The 14501-nt window shown below is 46.7% G+C and overlaps 1 protein-coding gene across 4 annotated transcripts in view; it reads left to right on the forward strand.

Moving 5' to 3' along the window:
- The window catches only part of LOC140428371 (cadherin-like protein 26), a 134915-nt gene that overhangs the window by 20210 nt on the left and 100204 nt on the right, over positions 1-14501 (forward strand). For all 4 annotated transcript variants that reach the window (XM_072514761.1, XM_072514762.1, XM_072514760.1 and 1 more), the window contains exon 3: positions 2230-2388. In XM_072514761.1, the coding sequence (XP_072370862.1) occupies positions 2230-2388 (159 nt within the window). The remainder of the gene's footprint in view (positions 1-2229; positions 2389-14501) is intronic.

Below are 14501 nucleotides of genomic sequence, written 5' to 3' on the forward strand. Positions count from 1 at the left end.
CTGCTGGGATTACAGAGTGCTGCCCAATCAGCTCTCTGAGGTAACACTTCATCCAAAATGAGGGATGTGTGTCCTGTTTCCAGCTAATTAGCACCTCTTGGGGCATGAAATAACTGCCGAACAGTCAGTATTGGTGAGGATGCATTCCCCACTACTCTTTGGGTGGTACGTGGGAAACTACTCTGTGATGGCTCAAAAAACACTGCGGAGGCTTCTTGTGTAACAAAAGGGATTTGTTGAGAAAAAAGGCAAGGTTAGTTATGTACAGGCACAGACGGGTCTGAAACAGGTCTTCACTCCATAACTCCCGGGTCCAGACTGCCACCTGCTCCCAGGGCTCCGTGCTTTTTCCCTATTGGTCGAGGTTTGTGAGCTCACACATGATAGGTCCCCGAATGAATCTCATGGACCGCGAGGGATTATCCCTTAAAGGGGCCATGCTACCACACATGCCACACACAAGATCCTGCCCCAAGATTGTGGGCACAATCTAACAGCCACGCGGCACCCAAATCCGGTGAGGACTGTAAATCTCGCAAGAGGTCTCTCGCACGATTTACGCAGCCTTGCGAAATCTGAAGCAATCTCGTGAGATGTGGTGATCTGGATCCCACACACAATGGACTGCCAGGGTGCCCAGGTGGCACTGCCAGCCTGGCAGGGGCATTGCCAGGTGCTAGGCTAGTGGTGCCGGGATGGAATTTTGCCTGTGTCGAGGATTGGGCTCGGGTGTGCCCTGCCCTTATGAGTGTGGTGCGGGGGGCTCGATTATCCCCTTAGAGGTGCGGTGGGTGGTCTCCTTAAAAATGGCGCACAAATTTCTTCCTGCTCTGTCGATGGACTAATTAGTATAGGAAATGGGACTGAATACGGTCTTGGTGGGGCGTTCCTCGCTGAGGCCCTGGAATGAAGCAGAGTCTCACCTGGCTAACTGTGCTTGACACAGGACTCTCCTTCAGTTCCATTAAATCTCGTCCTGTATCTGTTCTGCATGTGTTTGTCTTTTTTATACTCTTTGTGCCTCCTATTTTTCTGATTCTCTCCCTTTATTCTTTTAATAGTTCAGGTTTTTGTTTATGATTTTTCTTGCACACACTCTGCCTCTTTTCCATCATGATCTCTTGCTCTCTCATTTGCCTATCTCCCTCTATTTGTCTCTCTCATACATTCTTTGTCTCTTTTTATCACTCATGCTCAGCATCACTTAATTCTGTTTCTCTCGGGCAGCACAGTGGTGCAGTGGTCATCATTGCTGCCTCACGGAGCCGAGGTCCCTGGTTCGATCCCGGCTCTGGGTCACTCTCCGTGTGGAGTTTACACATTCTCCCCGTGTTTGTGTGGGTTTCGCCCCCACAACCCAAAGATGTGCAGGGTAGGTGGATTGGCCACACTAAATTGCCCCTTATTTAGAAAAAATGAATTGGGTACTCTAAATTTATTTTAAAAAAAATTCTGTCTCTCTGTTTCCCAGACTGGATAGGGCTAAGAATCTGAGTGAGGTAAGAGCGAGCCCCTTGTGCGTGAAAGAGGGAAAGTGTAAGAAACAAGAGGCAGATGGTGGGATGCTTTTAGTAGTCTGAAATTCTGGTGCATTTAGGTTTGTCAGGCAGTGCCCAAGAACAGCAACGAGAGCTGAATCATAGCATGAAAATGACTTGTTAAAACCTGACTACGGATGGCAGGCATTCTTTGTAAGTAGTTTAGTAACTATGTGTAACACTCTTATGTTCTGCATACAGAAAGGAAGGATGCCAGAGTAGATAACAGTCAGTATAACATACTTGACAGTGCGGATACCAACATTCATATCCATAGGCTTTGCATGACTACCGACCATGGGATGTGGGAAATTATCTAATAGACTTCAGCCCTGCGGAGGACACTAATAAATTCAAATATTTTAAAATGGTTTATTCTAACAGGCATTTTAGATGAACAGTCTTCGCATTGAAACTATAATACCATTGTGTAAAGTCAAGGGCATGTTTGGAAATTAATATTTCACAAATATTTTTACATTTTAATTAAAAAAATTATAAGATCATTCTACTCACAACTATTTATTTCCATAAGTAGCAATTTTTATTATTTCTGAAAAAAAAGAGACATACCATCAAAGCATTTTGTCTTGCACTCATCAGGTATGTCGATGAAATGCTTTAATTGGCTGCCTTTCTTCTTCGACAATATTCAAGTTTTGTAATTACTAACACTTTCACTCTTTTGTAGGTTTTCAATGACAAGTCACAAAATCATACAGTAACTTTTTCACTTCAAGGAGAAGGTGTGGACACTGAACCTGAAAAAGGCTTGTTTTCAATTGATCGGTATACTGGACAAATAAATGTGAATCGCAAAGTTGACCGTGAAAAGACAAAACAATTTCTGGTACAAAATATTTTCATTCGTGTTTTTAAGATAGCAGTTTCGCTATGTAATTTAAAGCACCTATGTTGAATCCTATAACTTACACGTGTTTGTTCAGTGCTGACTGAAATAGAAAATGCGCGATACTTAGAAATCTAGGGTCCTCAGCACCTTAACTGAGTTAGAATGAGAGTTTCAATGTGCTGAAATTCTGGGGCACGCAATTAGGCCCACATTTTCACTTCCAGGTCTGGTGTGCAGAGATGGGACATTTCCTGTTCCCGTGAACCTGACTCAAGAAAAAAAAAAGAGGCCTGGGAAGTTGGAATTATCATTCCAGCTAGGTGGGTAGGATTAGAAGTTGGGCCTGCTGTCTCCAGAACAAATGCATAGGTTGCCGTGTGTGGAGAAGGGCTGACCAGAGGTCACTGTGTGAAAGATGAAAAAAACAATACAACAAATTGCATCCATCCAGCCTTCATCCCTCACCCCTCTCAACCCCTGCACATTCCCAATGCCCCATTTGTTCCACCACATGCCAAACTATGTTCATCTACCATCCCACATACCCTCATAACCCATATGCCAGCCCAGGCCCCACTCATCCCCAAAACCCTATATTTTGCCTCTATTCCGCCCTATGACCCTCCACCCATCCCCATGGCCCCTCATAGCCCTATGGCAATCCATGTCCCCACTCATCTCTGTGCCCTTAATTAGTCCATATGCCATCCGATGCCCTTCTACCCACCTCTGTAATGCTCCCCATGCCCCCATTCATCCCCATGGTCCTTTATAGCTCCATGCCAAATTAATGCCAACTCATGCCAATTTTTTCCCCCCCATTTACCACTCTTTTCCCTTACCCCTTCCATGTCACCTCATATCGTATCCAATGCAGACAACCCCCAGAAGCCATGTGACATAAAATCAATTTGTGTTTATTGATTATGTCACTATTTTAAAAAGCGCTCTAATTGATACAAAAACATTCAATACATTGAAATTCCTTCAATTAATCGCTAATGAAAACAAACATTTCTACTCTATAGCCATTATGATCCGCCAATCAAACTGCTCACTTAGTAGGCACCCCCACTCTGATAATGTTAGGTTGTAAAACCAGTCATGCAGCACAAATCCTTTTTTAAAAAAAAAAACATATTTTATTCCAACAAAACAAAACACACAATATTCCAGAAAACACAGCCAAAATACAAACTGTTTGTCAATTTTACCCCTTAACTTATCCCTCACCCCAAAACAAAAATCCCCATCCCCCCCACTTATTGGCCGACGATAAACAAATCGTTGAATATAGACTTGAACAGTTTCCATCTCACGTGAAATCCCTCCTCTGACCCTTAAAGAGCAAACTTAATTTTCTCCAACTGCAGGAATTCCGCCATATCTCCCAGCCATGCCAATGCCTTCGGTGGCACCACCAATCTCCACCCTAGCAGAATTCGCCACTGGGAAATCAGAGAGGTGAAGGCCACAATATCTGCCCCCCATGCCTCCTTTAACTCGGCAGCTCCGATATCCCAAAGAGCACTTGCGACCAATGGGCATAGTATGCCGCACAAATCCTATGTGATGGCCCTCAGGCTTAGATCAACAGACAGAGTGAAATAGCCAACACCTATAAAAAAAAAAACCTATACCCAACAAACTTAATCCCCTGAAACTTTGACAGTTCTTTGACTTCTTTGACAGTACCGAGTTTATGCTCATTTTATGTACATTTATTCCACTTTTAACAATCCCAAAGACCACCTGATCACTTCCAATGGTACCTAACATCCACCAAAAGGAAGTTGGCTTCTCCCAAAGGTGTCTTGGACCATATTCAAAGTGGTACCTTACTCCTCCAAAAGGGTGCCCTGCTATCCAACTTAGTCCACAAGATTTAGACCTGCTCCTATCAGGTCGAATAAGCACACTTTGGATTCCAGACACCCGACTTACCAAAATAACACCAGGGCAGAGGAAGACACTGACTTTGAAGGGCAGCTGCCCCTGGGAACCATAGATGTGCAATCCCAACTCCATCCCTGCAAAAATGATGAAGGCCTGTGTTATAGACAGAGGGGGTTTAAGTTAAAAAGGGTCTGATTTCTCCCCTCACCACCAGTCTGTAAACTGAACAATTTTTTGATTTTGATTTCCCCCGTTATAATCAGTGGCCTATCTTTCCCAATCCTTCAGTTTTGGAGTGAACCAATCATTTAGAAATAACTCCAGAGCAAAGTTGAGATAGGGTAAAATTGGAGGATGGTTTATTTTACACTCAAAATGTGGGTTTTGCAAGTCATTTTCGCATTCGTACAATAAAAGAGGGATAAGGGAAAGAAAGAGGTATTGGGCAAGACGGCACCCCACAGACAAAGTAATAATTATTGTTTCATGTGACTCCAGAGGCCAGAATAAAAAGTCCAGTGGTGTTTTTCTTCAGAAATGTGAGCTGGCTGAAGCTGATGTGGGATATCCACTCGTGGCTCTGACTTCCACAACAGGGGATGAATGTGGAGACGGGTTAGTCTTGCAGCAGGTCCTAGTACAGAAGTTCAAACGTTCTTGTGGAAACAGTAGAGATTAGGGCCAGGCAATGTAAACCTGGACAGCTCCCTGGTTCTGCTGCACTTTTGTTGATGGAAGCTGGCAAATTGTTGTGCTTCAAAGGCAATATTACAGGTTCTAGCAGCTTGCAGTGGTGGGAAGAATGGGCCATGTGACATAACTCTCACTCTTCCCCTTGGTTGAATGATACAAAGGATGTATATTCCTGGTCTGGATTCTTGAGATGGTTAATGTTCCATCCATTAACATGTCTACCAGAGACTTTAGGGTCCTTTGTCTTTGCAGAAGGATCATTTCCATTGGCCAAGGCTTTGCCTCAGAAATGTAAAGGGGCCCTTGTTCATTTCCTTGGAAATTTATTTCTGTTATCATAGGGGCATTAGTGCCTCCTTAGTGTTAACAAGTTTTCTGTGGTTTTCTGAAGGGTCAACATTCATTTAGTGTGAGCTTTGTCAGATAATGGCTTCAGTTAGTGTAAAGCCTTTGTCCATTACATATCGTTTTTAAATGATAAAGAAGCCAGTATGAGATATATACATTTTCATATCTTCCGAGCCTGCTACCAGCTTCAGTGGCAGGGCTTCCAGTTTTAGTCCTCTGCTAGCATTTTCGAGCCGATGGAGAGCCTCTCCACCTATGGTGTAATTCAGCCCTTTGTGTGACTTTGCATTCGTGCAGATGGTGCAGCGGAGGTGGTGGGGGTCTGGGCAGTAAAATATTCCACAAAGTTGAGCTGGCAAGGCTGGCTGAAGGTGTTCAAAGGCTGTTTATTCTTGTCACATGGACCCATCAGCGATAGTTTCAGGCCTATAACAACCTGAAACAGTCTTCCACAAACTACTTTTGCACTGTGAAATATTATATAGTTTCTTTTTTGCAAATGCACTGTATATTGGGGCATTGGAAATGGAACTAATGGAGACAGTCATACAGCCTTGTGTTACAGCCTAACTGCAAGTTCCAGAGGGAATAACGGGCGGGATTCTCCCAACGGGCAGCTAAGTGCCAACGCCGGAGTAAAAACGGGAGTGTTTTACTCTGGCGTCGGCGCCCGTTCCGGGACCCCATTCTGTGGCCCACAGGGAGCTAGGACGGCGCTGGAGCAGCCTCCGCCGCCCCAGCTGTCGATCCCGGCCTGAACTCGGTGCCGCGGGGTCCGCACATGCGCAACTGAGCCGGCGCCAACTAGCGCATGCGCAGTGGCTACGATCGTGGGACAGGCCACTACGGAGGCCCCACCCCCCCAAAGGCCACATCTGGACCCTTCAGCACTGAGGTCCCGCTGGCTCAGAGGATGTTAGAACGGCGCCGGCGGGACTCGGCTATTTGTTGACGCCCGCTCAGCCCATCCAGCCCGCAAAATTGGCGCGCCAGCCTGGGCTGGAGACTCGGTGCATACCCCAACCGGCGCCGCGCCGACCACGCCGGCGCTAATGGCGCCGTGCGGAGAATTGCATCCGGGCGGTGTGGCGCGATTCGCACCCACCACTAGCCTTTATGGGGAGTGGCCAATCCCTGCCCTCACTCCAATTGAGGCTCTTAAGTGACCAATTAATGGCTACTTCTTGCCCAACCTCAATTTTGAGGCCAGTGGGAGGGTATCAGGGATGGGGGGGATGCCCAGCAGATCACCTTGCTCCGATCTCATGCGGGAAGTGGCCGGGAGGAGGGTGTTTCTATCGCTGATCTTGTTTTCCAGTTTAGGATCCCTCCCCAAATTATACCACTGCTCCCTGCAGACTCTGTTCACTCTGGTCTCTCCAACAGGACCCCCAACCCATTCTTCAGCATTGTTCCCATCCCTACCTCCCCACTTCTCTACCCCACGCTCCACCAAACCGACACCTTCTCAGGAGCCTCCATTACCACTACTTCTCCCCTTCACTTACTTCCATCCAGCCTTTGGCACTGACTCATGGAATCAGTTTCATTTCCAGCAATGGCTACCATTCCTCGTCAAGCTGCTGGGACTACAGGGCTGTCGATCAATCTCATTTCCTGACAACTCTCTGAGGGGGGAATTCCTCCCGAGGACCTCCCTCTCCAGTCAATTAAAACTTCCCAGAGGGTTAAATGGCTGTTGGGTGGCTGACATAAACTCGGTTGTGTTTCTTAGCAACTCTTCAGGTGGCAGGTTAGGACCCCATGATCTGAATTTCATTAAACTGTTTCTTCATTTAGGTATGGTCAATGGATCTGGGAGACATAGGGTGCGAAATTTGCGATTGCATTGAAATCCCGGGAGAGCCCCAAATTGGACCTAGGTACTCAGGTGGCACTGCCAGGGTGCCAGGGATAATGCCTGAATGCCAGGCTGGCAGTGCAATGGTGTCCATGTGCCAGATTGCCACTGCCAAAGATCGGCCCGGGGGCCTTTCCAATTGGAGCAGGGTGAGAGGAGGGTCACAGGGGCATCGGCTAGGTTGGAGCGTGATTGGTGGGGGCTGACAGTGGTGGGGGGGGGGGGGCCTGAAGTGGGGGAGGGGGAGATTGGGATTGCTGTTCAAAATGGTGCACCGATCTGTGACAGCCTTTTCCACTGGCAAGATCATCTCTCCATGTGTAGCTTCAGCAGGGAGAAAGTCCCTGAGGTCAAGAAAAACGGCAAAATGCCATTGAATAGCAGGGTGATTCTTGGCACCGCAGCGCCTAAATCAGACTTAGGTACGATTCTCCCAAAAGCGAACCAAGTCCCCTAGCGAGCGGGTTTAGCCGCGTGTTTCTCAGCTCGCAGTGCCGAGAAACACATGGCTATTCAACGAGACTCTCATTGAATAAGGAGCTGAATGAGGAACGCGCGACTGAGGCTGCACATAGCCCCGTTTTGTACAGTGGGGAGCTCTGCTCGCCGGACTCCCATTGTAGCGAGAGATCCGGATTACTTTTTTTAAATGGCATCCCGATCTCCGAGGCCCCAAAACAACCCCCCCCACCCCCCCCCGCCTGAAAGTACTATTGCCTCAACCTAATATGCAGATTTGCCAAAATGTGATCCCGCCTATTGTGGGTGGTATCCACATCTCAACATCTCGTGAGGTTGCGTTGGAGCTCGCAAGGCGTGGCGAGCCGGATAGATCCCGGGAGAGGGATCACGCTGCACCATGGCGAGCTGCTTTTCTGGTGCAGCGTGGCTGATGAATAGTGCCCTTAAACTTTTGTCTGCTTAATGATGCCCAGAATTCATACTTTGCTACCTCACATCATACGGCTTGCACCTTTACTTCCATTCAAGAACTTACCATCCTGCATTTCTGTAATTGTATCCTCAATGCCTTTCTTTGAAGAGGTGCCGTTCTGCATGCATTGCATTTTGGTCCCATTGTATTTTCCACCAGTATTTGTTTTAGATGCAGTAAGAAGGAACACTCGCTTCTCTTCAACTGTAAGCAATAGTTATTTAGGAATGGCTACCTTACTGAAATTGCTATTCCCTCTTCAGCCAATTAGAATTCCACCCAGTTTCCAGCATACATTTTCCAAGTCAGAATCTGGCCACAGTTACGAAGGTCCAACTTCAACATTTATTCACGCAAGGTTGCAACTCTGAAATTGTCACGATCGGGGGCCACCGATCGGCAGATGCGCGCGATCTGGGGGACCTATATTGTGGGGGCCGGCCTGCTGTGTGGGTCCGCCACATTGCGTGGGGCCGCTGCCACAGGCGGCTGCCATGCGGACCAGCGGCCGGAAGTGCAGGGCCCCGTGTCGGCAGCTGGAGCTGTGTGGACTACTCCGGAGCCCTGCAAGCCCCCTTCAAAATGGAGAATCACTCTAGACTTTCTAGAAAAAAGTCGAGAGTGATTCGCGCCCCTTTTCTCGCGGGCGTGGGGACATAGCCCATTATCAGAGAATTCACCCAATGTCCTTTTCATATGTAGAAATGTGTGTGTCATCTCTGCAAACATCCAAGGCATAAAATACAACAGGATTCATTCCCTTGATTTGGATTGAATTTCTATTTGTGGGGCAGCACGGTAGCACAAGTGGACAGCACTGTGGCTTCACAGCGCCAGTATCCCAGGTTTGATTCCCCACTGGGTCACTGTCTGTGCGGAGTCTGCACGTTCTCCTTGTGTCTGCATGGGTTTCCTCCAGGTGCTCCGATTTCCTCCCACAGTCCAAAGACGTGCCGGTTAGGTGGATTGGCCATGATAAATTGCCCTTACTGACCAGAAAGGTTAGGAGACGTTATTGGGTTCCGGGGATAGGATGGAAGTGAGGGCTTAAGTGGGTCGGTGCAGACTCGATGGGCTGAATGGCCTCCTTCTGCACTGTATGTTCTATGCATCTGCCCAAATGGTAGGTATTTATAGTCAACTATTAAACAGAAAAAGGATTATCCCAGAGTGTTTTTCCCACAGCACTTTCCATGACCTGATGAAAAATTGGTATAAGGTCAAATGGAATCCATGCTACCTTGATTAAGTTAGCAACTAGATTTTTTACCGTTGCTATCAAGTTAGATGTCGGTATAATAATAAGAATAATATAAGAACCCTCACAACATTTAAGAAGCATTTAGTTGAGCACTTGAAACGCCATAGCGTACAACACTATGGAACATGTGCTGGAAAGTGGGATTAGAATAGGTGGGTGCTTGATGGTGGCGCAGACACGATGGGCCGAATGGGCCTTTTACAGTGCTGTAAAGCTCTATGACTCGATTGGGGAATTTTCTGTTCCCATCCGCTAAGATCGGGAATCCTGATTGGGTGGAGATCGCGAGACCTGTCTCCAGCCTCTGACCCTGCCCAGCTGCCCGCAGCAAGCTTCCTGCCCTGCGCAGGATCACAAATAGCTGATATGCATTTATTAGAATGCGATTAACAGGTTGGAAACCGGAAACTCCGTGCTCTCCATTCTGCTCCATCCCTTCCAGGGGGAACTCCACCAGGCTGACTTTGGTGCAAGTATGGACAAGCGCTGTCCTAGCATAGTGAGTTCTCCCAATGAGCCAGAGAAGACACAGCCAGAGTGAGACAGCAAAGAGTGCGTTTGGGAATTTGCAGCTAGGTGGGTATTGAATCCAATCGGTAAGACTGTTCCTTTTTAAATTTCAGGAGTTTAAATTAATCTAGAATTGTGCAGTGAAGGTTAACAAGGGCTGCCCCACCCACTCACATAACTGGTTGCCAGTTAAGTGTCAGTCACCTTAATCTACTTTAATCTAAAAGCAGGTGGTGGGGGGGGGGGAAGTGTTGCTAACTTTTGGTTGGCTCTTAAATGTTGCTCATTGTGTCTTTACTTAATTTGCTCTGTTTCTATAACCTTTGCTCTAGAGTCGCCAGGTATCTTTATGATACCTCCACGAAGTTCAAGTTCAAGTGCTGATCAATAACTCAATACACCAGTTAGTAAGCTTCAAATCAAAACACATTTATTATACACAGTCAATCACTAATCATGCATAAAACTCTACGTACTAGACTATATCTAACATTAAAAGGCCTATACTTCGCTTTGGAACTGGCCCACCAGGTCAGGGGAACAAATGGCCTTTCGTTCGATTCTGAGTCTGCAGGCTTCAAAGCTGGTATAGACTGGTAGCTAGGAGCGCCTATCTTGTAGCGTGCGTTGACTGGAGACCTACTTGGTTGATGCAGCTACTAGGCAGGTTACGGTCAAGGGTTGTTTCGGGCTGCTGAGAGACCCTGCCAAGAAGGACGAATTGAACTTGGGGACTCTATTTTATAGTCCCCAGGGGCTTTGCGCCATTCGGGGCGGACCCCGTACCTGGTTCCAAGTGATTGGACTAAGTTCTGATCACTTGGATCGATTTCTCCAATACTGGAGCTGTTCCCTGATCGCTGGGCGGTTCCTAAGTGTCCGTTGGCCATCCTTTGTCTTGGCTCCTGCTGGCGCCGAGGAGTCAGGCTTGGCCTTGTTTACCTTAACTGTTTCCAATTTTTCCCGGGAATCGCTCATTAATATGCAGATGGTTGTAAGTTTCAGTGCTGTCTGGTTCCTGCAAGTTCTGATTACAGGAAACTTTGCACCTGCTGTTTTTCCTGTGCTTGACTGAATTTCCCTGCATTCTTAGCGGATCTCCATTTTAAAGTCGGGAAGTGGCCAACTCGGGTGGCTCCAGGAGTCAATTCAGGCCAATTTAAACGAGCAACTTGTAACTCACTCCCAGTGAGTTCTCCCAGTGAGCCAGCGAAGAGACAGCCAGAGTGAAACAGCAAAGAGTGAGTTTGGGAATTTGAAGCTAGGTGGGAATTCAAAGCTGGGTGGGGAGGAGGTGCTTTTTAACCCTGGTAAGTGACTCGTAAGTAGTTTTTCTTTTCATTGTCTAATTTATTTATTTATTTTTTCTTTCGTTTTTTGGATTTGTAGTTGTATAGGTTAACCTGAGGTTTAAGACATGGCAGGAGATCCCAGACCCGTGCTATGCTCCTCGTGTGCGATGTGGGAGCTCAGGGACACGTCCACTGTCCCTGGCTCCTTCACGTGCAAGAAGTGTGTCCAGTTGCAGCTCCTGTTAGACCGACTGACTGCTCTGGAGCTGCGGATGGACTCACTTTGGAGCATCCACTATGCTGAGGACGTCATGGATAGCACGTTTAGCGAGTTGGTCACACCGCAGGTGAAAGTCACTGAGGGAGATAAAAAATGGGTGACCAAAAGACAGAGCAAGAGAGTAGGAAGGCAGTGCAGGTGACCCTGCGGTCATCTCCCTGCAAAACAGATATACCACTTTGGATACTGTTGGGGGAGATGGCTCACCAGGGGAAGGCAGCAGCAGCCAGGTTCATGGCACTGTGGCTGGCTCTGCTGCGCAGCAGGGCAGGAAGAAGAATGGCAGGGCTTTAGTGATAGGGTACTCAATCGTAAGCGGAATAGACAAGCGGTTCTGTGGACGCAATTGAGACTCCAGGATGGTATGTTGCCTCCCTGGTGCAAGGGTCAAGGATGTCTCGGAGTGGCTGCAGGACATTCTGGGGGGGGGGGGGGGGGGGGTGGTGAACAGCCAGCTGTCGTGGTGCACATAGGCACCAACGATATAGGTAAAAAATGGGACGAGGTTTCAAGCTGAATTCAGGGAGTTAGGAGTTAAACTAAAAAGTAGGACCTCAAAGGTAGTAATCTCAGGATTGCTACCAGTGCCTCGAGATAGTCAGAGTAGGAATGTCAGGATAAATAGGATGAATGCGTGGCTCGAGAAATGGTGCAAGAGGGAGGGATTCAAATTCCTGGGGTATTGGAAACGGTTCTGGGGGAGGTGGGACGAGTACAAACCGGATGGTCTGCACCTGGGCAGGACTGGAACCGATGTCCTTGGGCGGGGGGGGGGGGGGAGGGTTGTTGCTAGAGCTGTTGGGGAGGGTTTAAACTAATGTGGCGGGGGATGGGAACCGATGCAGGAAGTCGGAAGATAGTAAAACAGGGACAGAAACAAAAGGCAGTAAGGGGGAAAGTGTAAGGCAGAGAAGCCACAGTCAAAAATCAAAAAGGGCGACAGTACAAGGTACAGTGACTGAGGGGAGCTCAGTGAATAGACCCAGTAATACTAAAAGGAATAAAACCGGAAGTAAATACATAAATGGTAAGCAATGCGGCAGGTTGTTACATTCAGATATGGGATCAACGAGAAGGAAAATTAGGAGAAAAGTTAAGAGGAAATATAACTTAGGAGAGGTTACTGATCGAGGTGTTTGAAGTGTTGGGTGGTCTGCCACACAGATGAACCAGCGCGGTTGTGAATGGTACAACGCAGTTTTATTTCAGACAACTATTTACATTGGTGAACTGTTCACTGAGGTTCGATCATGACCTTTGATTCTGTGGACCTATTCCTAATTCTGTCTTGTGGTGGCACTCAGCGCAAGGTGGATGTCTGAGTGGCCTGCAATGAGCTCTGTGCCCTGAGTCGTCTCGAGTGCCCAGGAAGTGTTTTGTACTGTGTATGCTCTTGCCTGTGATTGGCTGTCGCGCTGTGTGTGTTGATTGGTCCGTTGATCTGTCCATCAGTATGTATGTATGTGCTATGATGTGTGCCTGAATATCATGACAGTGTTAAGATTCAAAACAGAGGTATATAAAAGCCAGCATAAGTGTACTTTACCTGAATGCTTGTAGTATTCGGAATAAGGTAAATGAGTTGATGGCGCAAATCATCGTGAATGACTATGATTTAGTGGTCATGACTGAAACATGGTTAAAGGATGGTCACGACTGGGAGTTAAATATCCAAGGGTATCAAACTATTCGGAAGGACAGAGTGGATGATAAGGGAGGTGGTGTAGCTCTGTTATTTAAGGATGACATCTGGGCAATAGTAAGGGATGACATCGGTGCTATGGAGGATAAGGTTGAATCCATTTGGGTGGAAATCAGGAATAGTAAGGCGAAAAAGTCACTGATAGGAGTAGTCTCTCGGCCACCAAATAGTAACATTATGGTGGGGCAGGCAATAAACAAAGAAATAACTGATGCATGTAGAAATGGTACAGCAGTTATCATGGGGGATTTTAATCTACATGTCGATTGATTTAACCAGGTTGGTCAAGACAGCCTTGAGGAGGAGTTTATAGAATGTATCCGCGATAGTTTCCTAGAACAGTATGTAATGGAACCTACGAGGGAACAAACGATCCTAGATCTGGTCCTGTGTAATGAGACAGGATTGATTAATGATCTCATAGTTAGGGATGCTCTCGGAAGGAGCAATCACAATATGGTGGAATTTAAAATACAGATGGAGGGTGAGAAGGTAAAATCAAGCACTCGTGTTTTGTGCTTAAACAAAGGAGATTACAATGGGATGAGAGAAGAACTAGATGACGTAGACTGGGAGCAAATACTTTATGGTGAAACAGTTGAGGAACAGTGGAGAACCTTCCAAGCGATTTTTCAGTGCTCAGCAAAGGTTTATACCAACAAAAAGGAAGGACAGTAGAAAGAGGGAAAATCAACCATGGATATATAAGGATATAAGGGAGAGTATCAAATTGAAGGAAAAAGCATACAAAGTGGCAAAGATTAGTGGGAGACTAGAGGACTGGGAAATCTTTAAGGGGCTAAAAAATCTATAAAGAAGAGTAAGATAAATTATGAGAGTAAACTTGCTCAGAATATAAAAACAGATAGTAAAAGTTTCTACAAATATATAAAACAAAAAAGAGTGGCTAAGGTAAATATTGGTCCTTTCGAGGATGAGACTGGAGATCTAATAATGGGAGATGAGGAAATGGCTGAGGAATTGAACAGGTTTTTCTGGTTTGTCTTCACAGTGGAAGACACAAATAACATGCCAGTGACTGATAGAAATGAGGCTGTGACAGGTGAGGACCTTGAGATGATTGATATCACTGAGGAGGTAGTGATGGGCAAGCTGATGGGGCTAAAGGTAGACAAGTCTCCTGGCCCTGATGGAATGCATCCCAGGGTGCTAAAAGATATCTAGGGAAATTGCAAATGCACTAGTGATAATTTACCAAAATGCACTACATTCTGGGGTGGTCCCAGCGGATTGGAAATTAGCAAACGTGACACCACTGTCTAAAAAAGGAGGTAGGCAGAAAGCGGGTAATTATAGGCCAGTGAGCTTAACT

This window comes from Scyliorhinus torazame, chromosome 8 (genome assembly GCF_047496885.1).
Source record: "Scyliorhinus torazame isolate Kashiwa2021f chromosome 8, sScyTor2.1, whole genome shotgun sequence".
Lineage (NCBI taxonomy): Eukaryota > Metazoa > Chordata > Chondrichthyes > Carcharhiniformes > Scyliorhinidae > Scyliorhinus > Scyliorhinus torazame.